The sequence below is a fragment of the Salmo trutta genome, chromosome 22 (assembly GCF_901001165.1).
Source record: "Salmo trutta chromosome 22, fSalTru1.1, whole genome shotgun sequence".
Taxonomy (NCBI): Eukaryota; Metazoa; Chordata; class Actinopteri; order Salmoniformes; family Salmonidae; genus Salmo; species Salmo trutta.
The window spans coordinates 17,038,905-17,056,596 of record NC_042978.1 but is presented as its reverse complement, the minus strand read 5'-3'; the positions used below and the strand labels follow the sequence as shown (position 1 = coordinate 17,056,596).

General features: G+C 43.5%; 1 protein-coding gene across 11 annotated transcripts in view; it reads left to right on the top strand.

The window, feature by feature from the left end:
* The window catches only part of LOC115158238 (CUGBP Elav-like family member 5), a 268,535-nt gene that overhangs the window by 214,899 nt on the left and 35,944 nt on the right, over nucleotides 1–17,692 (top strand). For 7 of the 11 annotated variants that reach the window (XM_029706939.1, XM_029706937.1, XM_029706935.1 and 4 more), the window contains exons 4-5: nucleotides 7,946–8,074; nucleotides 9,329–9,408. In XM_029706939.1, coding sequence (XP_029562799.1) covers nucleotides 7,946–8,074; nucleotides 9,329–9,408 — 209 coding nt within the window. The remainder of the gene's footprint in view (nucleotides 1–7,945; nucleotides 8,075–9,328; nucleotides 9,409–17,692) is intronic. The other 4 variants (XM_029706940.1, XM_029706938.1, XM_029706936.1 and 1 more) reach the window with 1 other exon arrangement.

Sequence of the window (17,692 nt, the reverse complement as noted above, 5' to 3'; positions counted from 1 at the left end):
GTCTCTCCCTATCTTTCTCATTATCTCTCGTCTTGTCTGTATTTCGCTCCCTGTCTTGGATCATAGAGCCTTTGTACCAAAGTCTGTGTATGTCTTGGTTTAATGCGGTTGCCTGAGGTGAGAGGAGCAGCTAGCTCCCAGACGAGATAGGGCTGGGTTTTGTCTTCCCCTTTAATGCAGATAGGGAGGGAAGGATATCACATGTATAATGCCTGTTTGCTTTGGCTCTTTAATGAAGTTTGTTGTCTCTTGCTGTAGTCAATTTAGTCCTTCGTGGGAGAAAAAAAAAGTTATTTGCTCGGGGGAAACCACTGCATGAAGGGAAGTCATTAGAGAGAGAGATCCAGAGAAAGGATGAGAGAGTAAAGAAAAGAGAGAACAAGCAGGTTCAGAAGGAGTAGAAGGTGAGAGTAAGAGACTGGGGTGTGGGGAGGAGGAGGAGGGAGGAGGAGGAGGAGGGGGTGTTGGTGGTAGGTGGTAGAGAGGGAGTACCCAGCATTCCTCTCAACAATCAGTGTCAGTTGACCAATGAGAAAAGAATTAAGAAAGAGCCCGGAACAGTGTTAAATACTGCCAAAGGTAGGGCCTGATACCGTACACGATTGTTTTGCCAGGATGTAATAGAAAAAACAAGGGGAAAAAAATCCATATCATAACTGATGCCAGAATGCTCTTCCAATGGCATTATGAAGGCAGACAATATAAATAGCACTGCAATATTGTAAATGTTTATATACAGTACCTATTGACGTAGCACAGCAGGTCCAGGATTTATGTGCACCGCTGTAATACGTTGAAGCCAACACAAGACACTGAGTAATATTTCACGTTTGTTATCATATTGAGTGTACATTTGCTCAGACTTATATGGTGGAGATAAAATATTTTAAGCAATTTCTCGTTTTATTCTTTTCCTCCCTGACTGCAATTTGAGGTGCGGGCGGGCGGGGGGGACGTGGGTAGGCTGGGCTCTGACACACAGGCACCCCAGAGGTTTTATATGGTGCACTCAGGCAGGCTGGAAGCCGTGGCTGGCTAGTAATTGTATGCTCAAGGCTCCCAGCCGAGCCATCCAGCCCCAGTGCTGAATCCCCCAGCAGCACATTACAGCCATTTGATCCAGTTGATAAATCAACTCAGTGGAGGGCTGAGGAGAGACCACTAGATAACATACATCAGCTCCTGTCTCTACTAGCAGCACAGAAACAATATCTGATCACTGTTCTAATCGCCCGTCTGAAGTCCAACTGAAAAAAGGGGAAATACGCTGTATGGGCTGCTCAAAGCCTGTCCCCCTGTGTGATTTATGCACTCGGTCTGATCTTTGCCTCTGCGGCAAAACGCTGTATAGGGATGATGATGGTTTCACAGTTACCACAGCCTCCCACACTCACTGGAGTGTTTGTTTGGAGAAAGGTTTTGGGAGCGCTCTTCGTGTGTGTGTGTGTGTGTGTGTGTGTGTGCGTGCACCCCTGTGTGTGTGGTGGCGCGTGCGTGCGTGTGTGTGTAGGTGTAAATGGGTTAGGTGCGTTAAAGTGGTTGGGGACAGGGTTTTAGTTTGCTCAGTAAACGGGGCCAGTGTTAAAGCACTGAGGCCTAATCCTTCCCAGGGGACTGTTTAGTGAAGGATGTAGTGCAGCACAGTGCCGGCTGCTATCAAGGTCCTGCAAACACTGCCTCCCGATTTTATACTGATGGTTTATATAGATCCCACCTTGCCACATAACCAATGAGCAGCCTTGACACTCTCATGATGAAACTGTGACAAAACCAAGCTTGCATCACCGCCCACCGGAATTTGGATGCGGGTCTCTTTATAGTCCCAAATAAAGGAAAAGGAAGGATCACATTTGAATGTGATTTAGATATTCAATGGAAATCAATGGGTTTTTGTGTAATATTATTTGTTCTCCATTGAGAATATGTTTCAAACATCATAGAGAGGTTTGAAAGGTAGTAATTATGCAGTAGATTGACCATAGTGTGAATAGCCTGTTTTTTTCCCTAGAAGGTTCGGGTCATTGCCTCAAAAAGATAACTTCAGATAAGTTAAACTGGAGCATTGCCAAATAAACAAATAACAGACAACTTTTGACAGACAAAGACTCCACAGAACTGGGTTAATGTAGAGAACAGTACACACGAGTTCTCAGAAGTTGTTCCAGCACTGTGGCACAATATGTTGTCACCATCCCATCCTTCCCTCACTACGTGACAAACACAACACAGAGGACATAAGAGAGAGTCATTATTCAGGATTTCATCTGGCAGTGTTCATTCAACACAGCAGTGGTGCCAAGACTGAGCCCAGACCCCCACTCTCCTCTGGTACCCCTGAACACCCAGGCAGCCAGGTAGGGAGGCAGAGAAGAACACAGGCCCAACCCAGAGAGGCCTAGCCTCCACAACAGCCCAGCCCGCCTGCCTGTCTCATTAATGCAACACAGCTCTAGATTCATATACATGTATGTAATACATTGGATTAAATACCACTGGCTAAGCACTATGCTCTCCTAGGGTTAATTAATTTCTTCGATTCCGTCTGTTTTTATGGTTGAACACATGCTGACACAGGTATTGTGTGGCATCCTCGCTGAACAACTATAATGGGCTGTGGAAGCCATGGTGTTTGGTATTCCAACCGCAAATGTTGTGATTCTCTATGGCTTGATGGGCGAGTGTGATAAAATACAGTGGAGCCTACAGTAACCCCCCTATCTCTTATCTGCTTCCCCAAATGAGAAAACCTGGATGGTTTCTCAGGGCCCACTTTCTGGCTGGATGGGATCTCATTTGGTTTAATATATTTATCCATTCATTATAGTTTCATTTTTATCGGGCAGCTAATATTGTTAATAATTTGTCCTTATCTGTGTGGCTGACAGGCGAATTTACACTCCAACTCAGCAGGCAGATAGAGGAATGACCCCCACTCCCATCTCTCCTCTTCTACCTCCTCTCCTTCCGCTCCTCCTCTCCCCCGCTTATCCTCTCCAAACTCCAATGAAACATGACTGACAGGCCACTGTATAAGTAGTTGTCATAGTAACCCACCCATCTCTCTGACGAGCTTTCTCTCTGTAACACATACAGTACTCTCTCTTCACTCTTCCTCTCAATCCGTTTCTCTCTCAGCATCACACACACACACACACACACACACACACACACGGTAGAAACACAGAGGAAGTGAACATGATTCAGTACCGCCCTCATTACAAACCTCTCTCTCTCTCTTTATTTCATCCATCCTGGCTTATCGAGGGCTGCAGGTTCTTATGCAAGCCAACATGGGCCCGGGCGTTTTTACCATACCCCCCGTGAGGGCTTTCTCCTGGAGCTTGCAGCAGTGCCAAAACCCTGAAACCCATCCTATCACTATTCACTGGAAGTCTTCTTATCCATTCCACTGTCAAAACCCCAAGCAGCTATAGCCCTAGGAATGTAATCAGCAGACACACTGTAATAAGTCTCCAGCATGGTAGACCTGACTGCAAAATCTCTAATGTATGCAAGATGGGAACCTTGAAACGTTCAATGGGAGTATGCAGTATGCAGTATGCACACAAAAATCATAGTAAAACAAAAATACTGTATCTGAAGACTGTAGCATGATTAATGATTCATGATTTTATCAGTGTTGCAAATAAATCATTGGATTACAATTACAATGAATTGGGTGAGGAGATTAAAATCATACTTTTCAGATAAACCAAATGTTAATTTGAATTTGATTTCAAATTCATATGAAAACACACTTATTGATTAGAAATCTCAGATGGGCCCAGTAACCTTCAGGATATAGAACCAGCCAGTACATTCCCCAATCATTATTCCATGCTTTAATTTCCAATGCAACAAACCATTGCTTATCAGCTCAGGCCAGATTCAACACGATGGGTGTAACTTTCAGGACGGAGTTGTGGGTGGTTAGGAGGAGCTGTCGCTGTAACACGTCACGTGCCGCATCTAAATGACGAATTGTGATTCTATGAGATGCAAATGTAGATATTGTTGCATCTAAATCTCTCTCCTATTGATTATGCAGAGGTATAGGAACTGTGTTGGTGGATTGTGTATAAGAGCTGTATGGGTTTAGTGGTAGGCTACAGTATAAATGGGCTGCAGGTGAATCGGGTCTCCGCTGTGTTCATGGTCATGTGGACGGCCAGTTAATTGGGTAAAAACAACAGCCGTAACAGTTATTTGTGGAGCGGCAGTAACCAGTAGCTGTGTGTTCCTGGCACTCCGCTGTGAGACTGCACTAATCCACAAAGCTGCATTAACAGCCAGTCGATACATTTTTTTAAAAGTCCTATTTCATTTTACCCCCAAAATTCTCCCCAATTTCGTCATATCCAAATTGGTAGTTACGATCTTGTCTCATCGCTGCAACTCACCAACGGGCTCGGCAGAGGCGAAGGTCGAGACACGCGTCCTCCGAAACATGACCCGCCAAGCCGCACTGCTTCTTAACACACTGCTCACTTAATGCCCGATGTCCACCAGATGTCCACCAGATGTATATGGTGTTTGGTTTTGCCAGGTGTCTAGGCCGCATTTTCCATACACACGCGCTTCGCTATTCAACTAGCGAAAAGCAAGCTAGTTGGAGTCTGTGTTTACGTCCGTTTGTACAACCGGATGGTAAAGCAACGCACAAGTTGAAAATATTGAACACACGCGGTACGCAGAACGTACCACAGCCTAGTGGGGCACTCCCAACGTAGCGTTGCCGACTGCTCCACTGACAGTGAATGGCTTCCGCCGGAAGAGTTTGACGCATCTGGTGGACATGATTGAACCCCAGGCTGTAGTGGAGCCTCAGCACTGAGATGGAATACCTTAGACCACTGTGCCACTCCGGCTGAAGAGATTTTTAAATAGCAACATTAGCACTGCCTCTTCTTTAAAGATTTAACAACAGCATCTCAGAGAGCCTATCATTAATCAGGGCTTTCCCTAAAGTGGTGAATCATTTAGAACTGTGTGACAGCGTGAGTGTGCATGTGTGTGTGTGTCATGTGAGTTCATAGCCTACTGTAGATAAACAAGATAATGTTCCTCGCTGTGTGTTGTAGCTAGATGAACAACAGCTCAAGTCCCAAGGTGCCGTTTTACTCCAGAGCATCATGGCTGGAAGAATAGGTCTGCCAGATGATGTATTTTCATGCATTGTTAGGGTGTTTTTGAAGCCCACTCACTCAGGAGTAGAATACGCTTTCTCCATCTCTCAGCAGGACCTGAAGAACTTGTGCCAACTCTAAATACACTGGCACTGGACTCATTCATATTCCATCACATTACTTATGCCCGTCTCAGAATCTCCACATGAGGACAATCCAGTGGAATTTGTGATGGAGTACAGTGAAAAGCTAACAGCCCACAATAGGACTCCAATTGTTAGCGGGCCTTTTGTTGCCCTCTGTAAACCAACCAATGTTACACAAGGACCTTATCTGATATATAGGTCTGTTCCTGACGTGCTCTGAGTCCAATAAATATTATTCCAGTCAGCTCTAGGTGATTTCCCAGTGAGCAATTTATCAGCGATGGCACAGTTGCAATGTCGTATTTTAAGACGTGCCACAGGAGGTCTGTTCATGGCATAAACGGCATAGTGCGGAACATATGAAATTCATATAGGTCAGCTGCATACATTAATCCTGCCTTGTCACATTCCCATCATCCATAGAGGGTGGGTTGCTGTAAGAGTTATAGGCCTGGAAGTTATGAGGGCGCCATGGAGGAGAGGGAAAGGCAAAGGTGTGTGTGTGTGTGTGTGGGCGTGTGCACACTTGTGGATGTGCTGAGGGAGTGGGTGCATAGATTTGAATCCCCCCACAAACTCCCCCCACCTCCAAATTCAAATTCCCCCCCAAGCAAGATGAAGGAGCGTCTTGGCCTTTTATTTTCCAGTTCAGGGCTTTCTCTTTTGCAGATAAATGCTCTCCAATCCACCATGACAGATGTCACATTGAATCGCTTCCATTTTGATACATACCCTCTGATCCTGCCACTAACAATAAAGAGTGCAGTACGACGGCCACTCCTCCCTAGACAGCACGCGCTCTGACACCGTTGATTATTTTAAAGGTGCGTCATTGGCCAGGCTGAGTGAGGGAGTCAGCCGGGGCCCTGGCTGTGGCAGCGACCGTGGCAGCTGAGGCTGCAAGGGCCTTGGCTGGCTGCTCGAGGAAGAATCTGGATATCAGTGGGTCCTGCCTTGGTCAGGGCACGCCACAGCACAACAACACACAGTCTGAGTCTCTCTCTTATGGCCAGAAAGGTCACCCTGACGCACCACATTACCGCAGTCTGGGAATGATGTTGAACTCCAAAGCCCAGAGTCTGGCCCTGGATTCCTCTTCTGTCTTTGTTTGCTTTTGTTACATAGGTACACTAGAAGTTATAGAAAATCTGTAAAGGGGATGTTGGGAGTAGTGTTGCTGCCAGTTGGACATTAATCATAGGAGCAGAATCTCAGTAAACACTGCATGTCAGGTCAAGGTAAAGTCCCCCTGCATTTAAAAACCGCCTAAGGTTGATGTCTGCTCCCCCATGGACATCTAATTAGGATGATACAAACATCCCCAGAAATATCTGTCAGTTTAAGCTAGAGATGTTTCTGCATTGGATGCGTCTCAATCCACCGCATCTGCCTACTTCTGCATCTGCGGTGAAAGGTGACAGAGCTAGAGCGGTGTTCGTCAGAACATTAGACGTTCCGAAAATCCGTCTTCTCACAAAATTGTCTAAACGGTTTGACCCCTCTATGGAAAGATGAGACGTTCTTCTGAAGTCGGTACATCCGATCTGCCAACTTCTGTCTGTAGTGTCCGAACACTGTAGCTACACACTAATATGACCCCTTTGTGCAAAGGTGAGACTCTCACGAACACTCCCGTCAGTTGTTTCGCTCTAGGATGCCCACAGGCCTCACAAGACTCGTCTGAAGGTCCCCTGGTACCAGTTGAAAAGAATTATGGAAGTATACAGTATATGGAGACTGTATAGTGCCAAAAATAAGGGGTTAAATATATGTAAAAAAATATATATATAGTAATTATATCTCTCAGATATAGGGCAGACACTTCAGAGCAAACTTCCTTTTGACTATCTGTTGTTTCATGTAGTTAATATGTTTTGTATGGGCTAATAGCAGTAGGGACAAAAAAATGTTATATAATACTTTAAAATTATTTGGGGGATACTTCAAGGGGTCTTAAAATTTTAAATCAAGTAACTAAATGATCCTTTAAAAAAATGCCATATAGCTTAGACAGGGCTTAGACTCTTATGGGTTAACAGGACTCAATAGTACAATATACATATTGAAAAACCAGCATTATTCTCCTCAGCCTTCTCCGTGCTGGAGAGACGTGCCATTGTTCATTAAAGAGCTCTGGAATATTACTTCTTTGCCAATACACTGGATCAGCAGCAATTAAGTATTTGAGGCAGAGAGATATGGAGACTGAGAAACAAATAGCCTGTATTCACCAATATTGTAGGTCAGCAGTTTAGGAGGCAGAAGCAGGACCTATAGAAGAACTGACTGGAGCGCCTGGTGTATCTGAAGGACCAACTCTGTTTCATCAGCCTGCTGCTTCCTCCCTCCATTCCCCCAGGGTAGGGTCATGGCCGTTCTCTGACAGAACCCCAGGCCTACCCTGGGCCTAAATATGTGAGCAAACCCAATTATCGTCAAAATTAAAATGAGCAGACTTGGCACAGGAACAATACACTGTGACTCAACTCACAGAGCTAAATGGGGCAGACAAATACTTTGCCCCATCTTCATTTGCCACTGAGCACAGTGAGCAGACCCTACATCGGCATAGCTAGGGTAATGACATTTTTCTTGTAATGCTCATTTAGACTGGTCGCATTGAAAGGTCAGAGATTTAATGTAACCCTTAATTTGCTTATCTCTTTGTTCCAGAAGACAGGAAGCTGTTTGTGGGGATGCTAAACAAACAACAGACTGAGGAGGACGTGTACCGCCTCTTTGAGCCCTACGGAGTCATCGAGGAGTGCACCGTCCTAAGAGGTCCTGACGGAAACAGCAAAGGTAGGAACCAATTATATATAGTACCTCTGACATTTACTAAAATTCTAGGTCACTGACTTCGACCCTTAAGGTGTTTCAGCTGAGAAATCACATATTCATAATGGGCATGTTTTCTTTTCGTTTTTCAGTAGTGAAAAAACAATCAACGTAAATGGGTTTATTTATAGGAGTCATCATGGCTTGTATTATTCATCCAGGTTATGTAGGCCTGCAAGTGAAACATTCCCATAGATGTACAATCATTAGGATTAACTGATGCACTGTACTCTAGGCCCCATGGTCTGCCCACCCATGGTCTGCCCACCCATGGTCTGCCCACCCATGGTCCGCCCACCCATGGTCCGCCCACCCAGACACCAATACCTTCTGACATGCAGTAAACAGCAATGGGAGCCCTGGTTCTTCATGTCTCTAAAACATAGTCTGAGGCCAGTGTTTATGAAAACTGTTATGGAATTATCTCCGAAGTAGAGGCCCTTTCATTCTGACTTGACAGTCATGCAGAAGTAAAGAGGGAATGGCGGATGTCAAAACAATTGCGGTGTTCTTTACAAGAAGACAGGACATTGGGGCAGCTAGGGGAAGTTTCATTTTGTCTCTGCTATACTCTGTTTGGGTTATGTGAATCTAGGCCCAGATTGGCCTACAGCTGAATCACTCAAAACGTCCGGAGTCATAAGTCAGATAATGCACTTCTTTACGAATACGATTGAATTTACAGATGTTTATGGATACTGGTCTGTCAACTAACCCTTATAATGTACATATTTATTCATATATTGTCAGGTCTATTTTGTGTATATTGGCCAGAGGTCGATAGAAGTTGAGCTTTTGATATGGCCACACTTGAAGATCCAGTACTTCTCTAGTTATACCTTAGCTGCAGGTCCTGATCAAACCAGCATTAGTCCCTCAAACGTGTTTATCTTCTTTCGAGGAACTGTAGACTAATGCGTAATGACTTAAAACAATATACATTTCACTGGGTCTGTATTTAATATGCATAGACCGGCATGTGGCGCTAAATAGCATGCTTTTCTGCTTCATCAGTGCAATCTGTACAAGAGCCTGCAGCTTGAGCAGACTGGAGAGGAGCAGCCTGCTGTGCAAGGGAGTCTGTGCCTCCCTGAAATGTTTTGGCGTGCTTCTCTTCACAGTGTTTAATAAAGGCACCCTGCCTCTTTCTCCTTCCCTGTTTGTGCGTGTGCATGCGTGCGTGCGTGCGTGTGTGTGTGTGCGCGCGCTTTTTTTCAGGCTGTGCCTTTGTAAAGTTCTCCACACATGCTGAGGCCCAGTCTGCAATCAGTGCCCTTCATGGCAGCCAGACCATGCCAGTGAGTACACTTCCTGCCTTTGTTCCACACAACAATATGCAACATGCACAACACGTACAAACGACAACTTTACTTTCGATTCTACTGATCAAGGCCTTGCAGTACGGCAAAGACTCTTTCAACCTACAGTTTTTATTGACCGACAATCTGCAACGTCCTCATGAATATTACAGCTTTAACGAGCAAACGGGTACAACCACAGACCTTCTTTTTTTAGAATGAAAGGGATTGGTACTCTTTTGTAGGGACGTCGAACATTCAGCCTGCTGCTCAGATCCTATGGTCGCTCTAGACTGGAGCAACTGGTTAAATTGGGCTTTGGAGCATTTTAAAAAAATCTCTTCAGTCAAATCCACTTCAGTCAGTGTAGATGAAGGGGAGGAGACAGGTTAAAGAAGGATTTTTAATCCATGAGACAATTGAGACATGGATTGTGTATGTGTGTGCCATTCAGAGGGTGAATGGGCATGACAAAAGATTTGTGCCTTTGAGCGGGGTATGGTAGTAGGTGCCAGGTGCACCGGTTTGAGTGTATCAAGATCTGCAATGCTGCTGGGTTTTTCACGCTCAACAGTTTCCCGTGTGTATCAAGAATGGTCCGCCCAAGGACATCCAGCCAACGGCTGAAAACAGGTCATGGATGGAAGAGGACAAAGGAGGCTGACCCGAATTGTGCAGAGCAACAGACAGGCTATAGTTAGTCAACTGACAGTCCAGTACAACATTGGTGCCCAAAGACCCACAAAAGAATGTACAACTTGTCGTACCTTGACACGAATGGGGTATGGCGACAACCTTACAGAGTTCCACTTCTTTCAGTAAAAAACAAGAAACTATGGTTGCAGTGGGCTAAGGAATGAAAACACTAGAGAATTGGAAAAACATTGCCTGGTCTGATGAATACCGGTTCCTTCTGTTTCACGCTGATTGGACGACTAGGGTATTGAGAAATCCATGAGAACATGTATTCATCATGCCGTGTGTCAACGTCACAGGCTGGTGGTGGTGTTAGATGTGTTTTCATGGCACACATTGTGCCCCTTGGTAAGTGGAGCAATGTTTGAATGCCACAGGATATCTGAACAGCATTGCCAATCAGGTGCATCCCTTCATGTCAGCAGTGTATCCATCTGCGAATTCTATTTTTTCTGCAGGATAATGCCCCATGCCACAAGGCTAGGATTGTCCAGGAATGGTTCCATGAACATGACAGTGAATTCAGCTTACTGCAGTAGCCTGCCCAGTCACAGATCTCAATCCAACTGAGCAGCTGTGGGATGAGATGGAACAAGCTATTCAGAGTAGAGATCCACTACCAGCAAACTTTACACAACTTTGGGAAGTATTGGAGTCAACATAGACCAGCATCCCTGTGGAACGCTTTTCTATACCTTATAGAGACCATGCCTCAACGAATTGAGGCTGTTCTGAAGGCAAAAGGGGTGCAACTCAATATTAGGAAGGTGTTCCTAATGTTTTGTACTCTCAGTGTAAATCTGTGTTTAATTTACTATCATTCTAAAGTAATTGTTTATCCATATCTAGGGTTACAAAGGGAGGGTATTTTATTGGAAACTTTCTAAATTGACCAGTAAACTACCAGATTTTAAGACATCTACTGGCCCTTTTGGATACTTCAGTTTATCACAGTTATCTCTGGCCCTCTGGCCTTATCACATATAAAATATGAAAGAATTAAATAAGATGATTTTAAAATAAAAAAAATTGGAGAACAAAGCTGTAAAACATTGTCCTAAATTTAAACCATCTTAGTGAAAACAATTGGTGTTTAATATGAAGGTTTCAGCATTTAATATAATTATATTTATTTTACTGTCTATGTATTTGTTGTCAATGTTTTGGCAGATTTGAAAGAATAGGTAATTGAATATAAGATGCTTTTTTTCATTAATTAGGCTATTGAACCATCTACTAGACACTCATGGATGTTTTACCAAAATTACAGAAGATTCTGGTAACTTTTGTAAATTACCAGTAGCTTTGCAAATCTAATTAATGTATATTACGCTACTTTCCATGATGTGGACAGTATATGTTTCTACATTACACAAGCTGATGTTTTGACCACAAGGAATTGGTGGTAATTACACATCCTTTTTACCTCAGATTGGTGATTTTTATAGTCAACATGATGACACAAGATCAATTGCTTAAAACAGATCAATATCTTTGGTTTTGTACTGTTGATTTTGTCATACGCTCTGGGGATGGTAGGACTATCATTTTTCTTTCTCAAATGGCACGGATAATTCGGGGCGGTCTCTAAAAAGTCGCTGGTCACACACCCAGTGGCGGTTCTAGACCATTTCAACTGGGGGGGGGGGGGGGGGCAAGCTGGGGCCAGTTGTACTGTTAGAGGGGTCAGTTACATTAGATGTTATTGTTGTCATATCGTTTTGCATGTGGTACGATACTGTTGTGTTCCGCCTAAAGCCGTCCCTCTAGAAAATGTGTGGGTTAAATTAGTGTTCCGCGTTGCCACTGTCTAATCAAATCAAATGTATTTATATAGCCCTTCTTACATCAGCTGATATCTCAAAGTGCTGTACAGAAACCCAGCCTAAAACCCCAAACAGCAAGCAATGCAGGTGTAGAAGCACGGTGGCTAGGAAAAACTCCCTAGAAAGGCCAAAACCTAGGAAGAAACCTAGAGAGGAACCAGGTTATGAGGGGTGGCCAGTCCTCTTCTGGCTGTGCCGGGTGGAGATTATAACAGCACATGGCCTAGATGTTCAAATGTTCATAAATGACCAGCATGGTCAAATAATAATAATCATAGTAGTTGTCGAGGGTGCAACAAGTCAGTAACACAAGAGTAAGTGTCAGTTGGCTTTTTCATAGCCGATCTTTGAGAGTATCTCTACCGCTCCTGCTGTCTCCAGAGAGTTGAAAACAGCAGGTCTGGGACAGGTAGCACGTCCGGTGAATAGGTCAGGGTTCCAGCAGGTCTGGGACAGGTAGCACGTCCGGTGAACAGGTCAGGGTTCCATAGCTGCAGGCAGAACAGTTGGAACTGGAGCAGCAGCACGGCCAGGTGAACTGGGGACAGCAAGGAGTCATCAAGCCAGGTAGTTCTGAGGCATGGTCCTAGGGCTCAGGTCCTCCGAGAGAGAGAAAGAAAGAAAGAAAGAGAGAAAGAAAGAGAGAAAGAAAGAGAGAATTAGAGAGAGCATATTTAAATTCACACAGGACACCGGAAAAGACAAGAGAAATACTCGAGATGTGACAGACTGACCCTAGCCCCCCGACACATAAATTACTGCAGCATAAATACTGGAGGCTGAGACAGGAGGGGTCAGGAGACACTGTGGCCCCATCCGATGAAACCCCCGGACAGGGCCAAACAGGTAGGATAAAACCCCACCCACTTTGCCAAAGCACAGCCTCCACACCACTGGAGGGATATCTCCAACCACCAACATACCATCCCGGGACAAGGCTGAGTATAGCCCACAAAGATCTCCGCCACGGCACAGCCCAAGGGGGGGCGCCAACCCAGACAGGAAGACAACGTCAGGGACTCAACCCACTCAAGTGACTAATAACGGATGTAAAAAAATAACGATAGCAAAAATTTGTTATGTAAAAATTATTTCATACTCCACATTTAGGGGGGCCACAAGGGGGTTCAAAATTGTTGTCACAGGGACACTGGCCCCCCCTGCCCCCTTCCCCCCCCAGAACCGCTAGTGCACACACCAATACACGGATTTGAAAGTAAAACTATTACTTCAATAGCGGCCAAACGTTGTCACTGTTGCCATCCTATGGCGGGTCGTGATTGGTTGAAGTTAACTAACAGAAAGAGGTTTATTCCCTTTTCCGTGATGGCAGCCTTACAACATTCGCCATTCCAAAATATAGATAAAACCTTTACAAGTGCTCATCTAACCCACCATGTATAGGTTATTCCAAGTTTCCGTGGGGCCTTTGAATTAGTGTTATTTTAAACAGCACTATGCCCCCAAACGTTTGCCCCCTGCTCTATTGATTGATCTTCTACAAATTGTCCTCTATTCCGTGTGTTTTTTTAGGTATTTGATTTCAACGTGATACTCAATAGGGGTGATTGACAAAACAATGTTACATTTCTCTTTCTGTTTTGGTGACCCCGTATCAAAATGCAACATTCTAAAATGTAGCTGACTGTGTTCTGCAGGTCCTCTAACCAGTGATGTGAAAATGTATCTGTTTTTTAGTTTCAAAAGCACATATCACCCCCCTTAATCAATGAGTGATTTATTGCCACTTGACAAAAACTGTTTTTTGTGTGTATGTGCCATTTGTAAGGTGCTCGTTTAAAGTAGCATGATTACTATTGTTGCACATGTATGTGTAGATGTTCTTTTTAGGTGTTTATTATATCACAAACGGTTTCTGCATATTGGTTATTGATTTGGACACTTTAAAACTTGATATTGGGCTATTTATCAATATGTCTTGTCAACAGGAAGCAGCATTATTTTACACTTAGATTTTAGGAATATAAATGTAACTTTCAACAATCATTTCCAATGGTACTGTACTTAATAAGGTAAAAACTGCTGAATGAGTCAAAACGTGCAGTGATTTATTTATTTTGATGATATACCAGAAATCACTAAAACGGGATTGCCCTGCCTGCTTTTCAACAATGATTTCCTTCTCATTGAATGATAATGGATTGAACAATTGTTCAAAACATTTAGACATTTTTTTATTTGACCCTTGAACAAATACAGTAATCCCAGCAGTCACTACTGTATTACTGCTAGGTGTGCCTATTTGTATGTGGCTCATGTTTAGGGAGGCCCCTCTAAACCCTTGTTGTATAAAAACAAAAAGGCACTTACTGTGCACACTAAACCTGCATTATAGAGTTATTCTGCACGCTACATATTATTCAGTGGTTTGAAGTACCCTCTGCCTTAATTCTCTCTTTGTTTGAGAAACTTCAGGTGTGGAGCAGGACCCTGAACTCTCTCACCACTGTGGCGGTACACCATTTCATGTTATTATTTAAGGTCGTACAGCGCGTGGATAAAGAGAGCGTCGGACTAGCTGACTGTGTCATTAGTTTTGGTGCAACCTTGAGGTCAATATAGGTGCAAATGACTCTGGGACACGAGGATAGGCTGGAGATAGAGCAGAGAGCACACAAGGTCCAGCCTGTGGTATTGGACAGCCACAGCGTTTCCCCCGCTCTCCCCTCACTCTTCTCTCTTTCCCAGCCTCCCGGGATATTAGGCAATAGACTTGTTTACTTCACCTTTCACCACATCGGCTGCTGAATTATTCATTTGTGTATAAGGAGGGGGAGAGGGGGTTGGGAGATGGGAAGAAGAGCGGAAGGGAAGAGACAGAAATGAAGGAGAGATGGAAAAGCGAGTGAGGAGGCAAATGGACAGGATTGATCCCCTCCTGGTCGGCTAAATTGATTATAGAAATCTTATCAGCATCTCATCTCCTGTGTCGGGGGTTTGGATGGGCGTGGGTCGGTCCCGGACGCTCCGTCTCGCCAGGATTAGACTGACAGACAGAAAGACAGAGCACCATTAGGCCTTGAGCTGGGCCTGGGATACTCAGAGGACAGGCCTGAATTACCCATGATCTGCATCTACAGCACCGCACTGAAAATGGAGCAGCACTGTTAAAGGACTAACAGTGCATCTATGCAGTTTCTTCCAGGCCCTAATCGTCTACTGTTCCATGTCATGAATGACCCTATTCTTTCTATTAGAAAATTCTCCACGTGTAGGGTCTATATAAATGAGTAACTGTTATAGCAAATGAGTGTGCAGCATTTACAAGCTATTCCAAGTGATCAGTCTAGGAAAAGAGATGGCTATGGATAATTTCCAGCTGAGAGCCTAGCTGAGGTTTTGGAGTGCACTGAATATAAACACTATAACTAACAGCTTCTTAATAGATCAACATCAGATCCCCCAAGCGTGCGCACACGCACACGCACACACACACACACACACACACACACACACACCTCTCAATCACATGCTCATACAGCCATGAGCAAGGGTCAAAGGCTCACTGACTGGTCTTATTCAGCTCGGAGGATGTTGGGGGTTGTGAATGTGTGTCTATGTATACTGTATGTGTGTGGGAGGGATCTGAGTGATAAAACGTGTGTGGATTTGAGGTTCAGATTGTGTGATTGTATGTGATCTCTTCTGTATGTGTTTGTGCACGATAATGAGCATGTGTATGTGTTGTTACTGTTTGAGCATATGAATGCGAGACAGAATGGTTTCCTTCCAACTATTTAATGGGGATGAATTACCTGACGCATGGGCTGATGGAAATAGGAAATCCCATTACAATTGTATAAATGCCGACAGACAATTTGTTCGTTAGACATGGTGGGATCTTTTTGTATCGGGAAAATTAATTATGCGAGAAATGGCACTGGAAATGTCTTTATGTGCAAATATTGATATAATAACCATCATATCGAAGTAAACTTGGAGTCACGCGATGATATGTTAGGTGGTCCTCCCACTACGACTGGGGAAAGCAGGCAGTTTATTAGCCTACAGATGAAATAAATGATGATGAATTTCACAGGGTGGTGAAGGTACACGGTGATGAGCTTGATGCTCCTATCCAATAAACAGAGAGTCCTATTCTGGTGACATGATGATCGATGCTTGGCTGCCGTTTGACAAATAAAAATAATCTCGCCCTTATCCATAATAATCTCATAATGTAGGTAGCCTATCCACACTGTATCTGCGAGCTGTTGGCTTGAGTTCAAGCACCAAGACCCGAGTGGGCACATTTGCTATATATATATATATAAGTTTGTGTGACAAAACCCATCAGTAGAGTTGAAAATGGAAACCCATTTAACTTGTATTTTTCATTCTTTACATGGGATTTTAACCGCAAAAGTTATTTTTATGTGCACTACATCATCGTGCATAGCCTGTTATCAGTAATATATCAGTTTGGTGGGAAAATTTGATTTAAAAAATATATATATATATTCACATGAAAATCTGTCGCAAATTGGATGGAAACCAACTAGTGAAGCTAAAACTTTTATTTGGCTCTATAGTTTAACATTTTGGATTTGAGATCAAATGTTATATATATTAGAGGTCGACCGATTAATCGGATTAGGGCCAATTTCAAGTAATCAGCCTTTTTGGACGTCGATTATGGCTGATTACATTGCACTCCACATGGAAACTGCATGGCAGGCTGACCACCTTACGCGAATGCAGCGTCAAAAGGACCTTGTGGCTGCAAGGAGCCACGGTAAGTTGCTAGCTATCATTAAACTTATCTTATAAAAAACAATCAATATTAACATAATCACTAGTTAACTACACATGGTTGATGATATTACTAGTTTAACTAGCTTGTCCTGCGTTGCATATAATCAATGCGGTGCCTGTAAATTTATCATCGAATCACAGCCTACTTCAACTTCGCCAAACGGGTGATGATTTAACAAAAGCGCATTTGCGAAAGAAGCACAATCGTTGCACAAATGTACCTAACCATAAACATCAATGCCTTTCTTAAAATCAATACACAGAAGTATATATTTTTTAAACCTGTATATTTAGTTAAAAGAAATTCATGTTAGCAGGCAATATTAACTAGGGAAATTGTGTCACTTCTCTTGCGTACAGTGCAAGCAGAGTCAGGGTATATGCAACAGTTTGGGCCGCCTGGCTCGTTGCGAACTGTGTGAAGACAATTTTTTCCTAACAAAGACCGTAAGTTATTTGCCAGAATTTTACATAATTATGACATAACAGTGCACAACCTTCAATGTAACAGTAATATTTAGACTTAGGGATGCCACCCGTTCAATAAAATACAGAACGGTTCGGCATTTCACTGAAAGAATAAACGTTTTGTTTTTGAAATTAAAGTTTCCGGATTTGACCATATTAATGACCAAAGGCTCGTATTTCTGTGTTTATTATGTTATAATTAAGTCTATGATTTGACATTTGATAGAGCAGTCTGACTGAGCGATGGTAGGCAGCAGCAGGCTCGTAAGCATTCATTCAAACAGCACTTTCCTGCGTTTGCCAGCAGCTCTTCGCAATGCTTGAAGCACAGCGCTGTTTATGACTTCCAGCCTATAAACTCCCGAGATTAGGCTGGCTATACTAAAGTGCCTATAAGAACATCCAATAGTCAAAGGCATATCAAATACAAATGGTAGAGAGAGAAATAGTCGACGCGTCGTCATTTCTATAACAACTACAACCTAAAACTTCTTAACTGGGAATATTGATTAACTGGG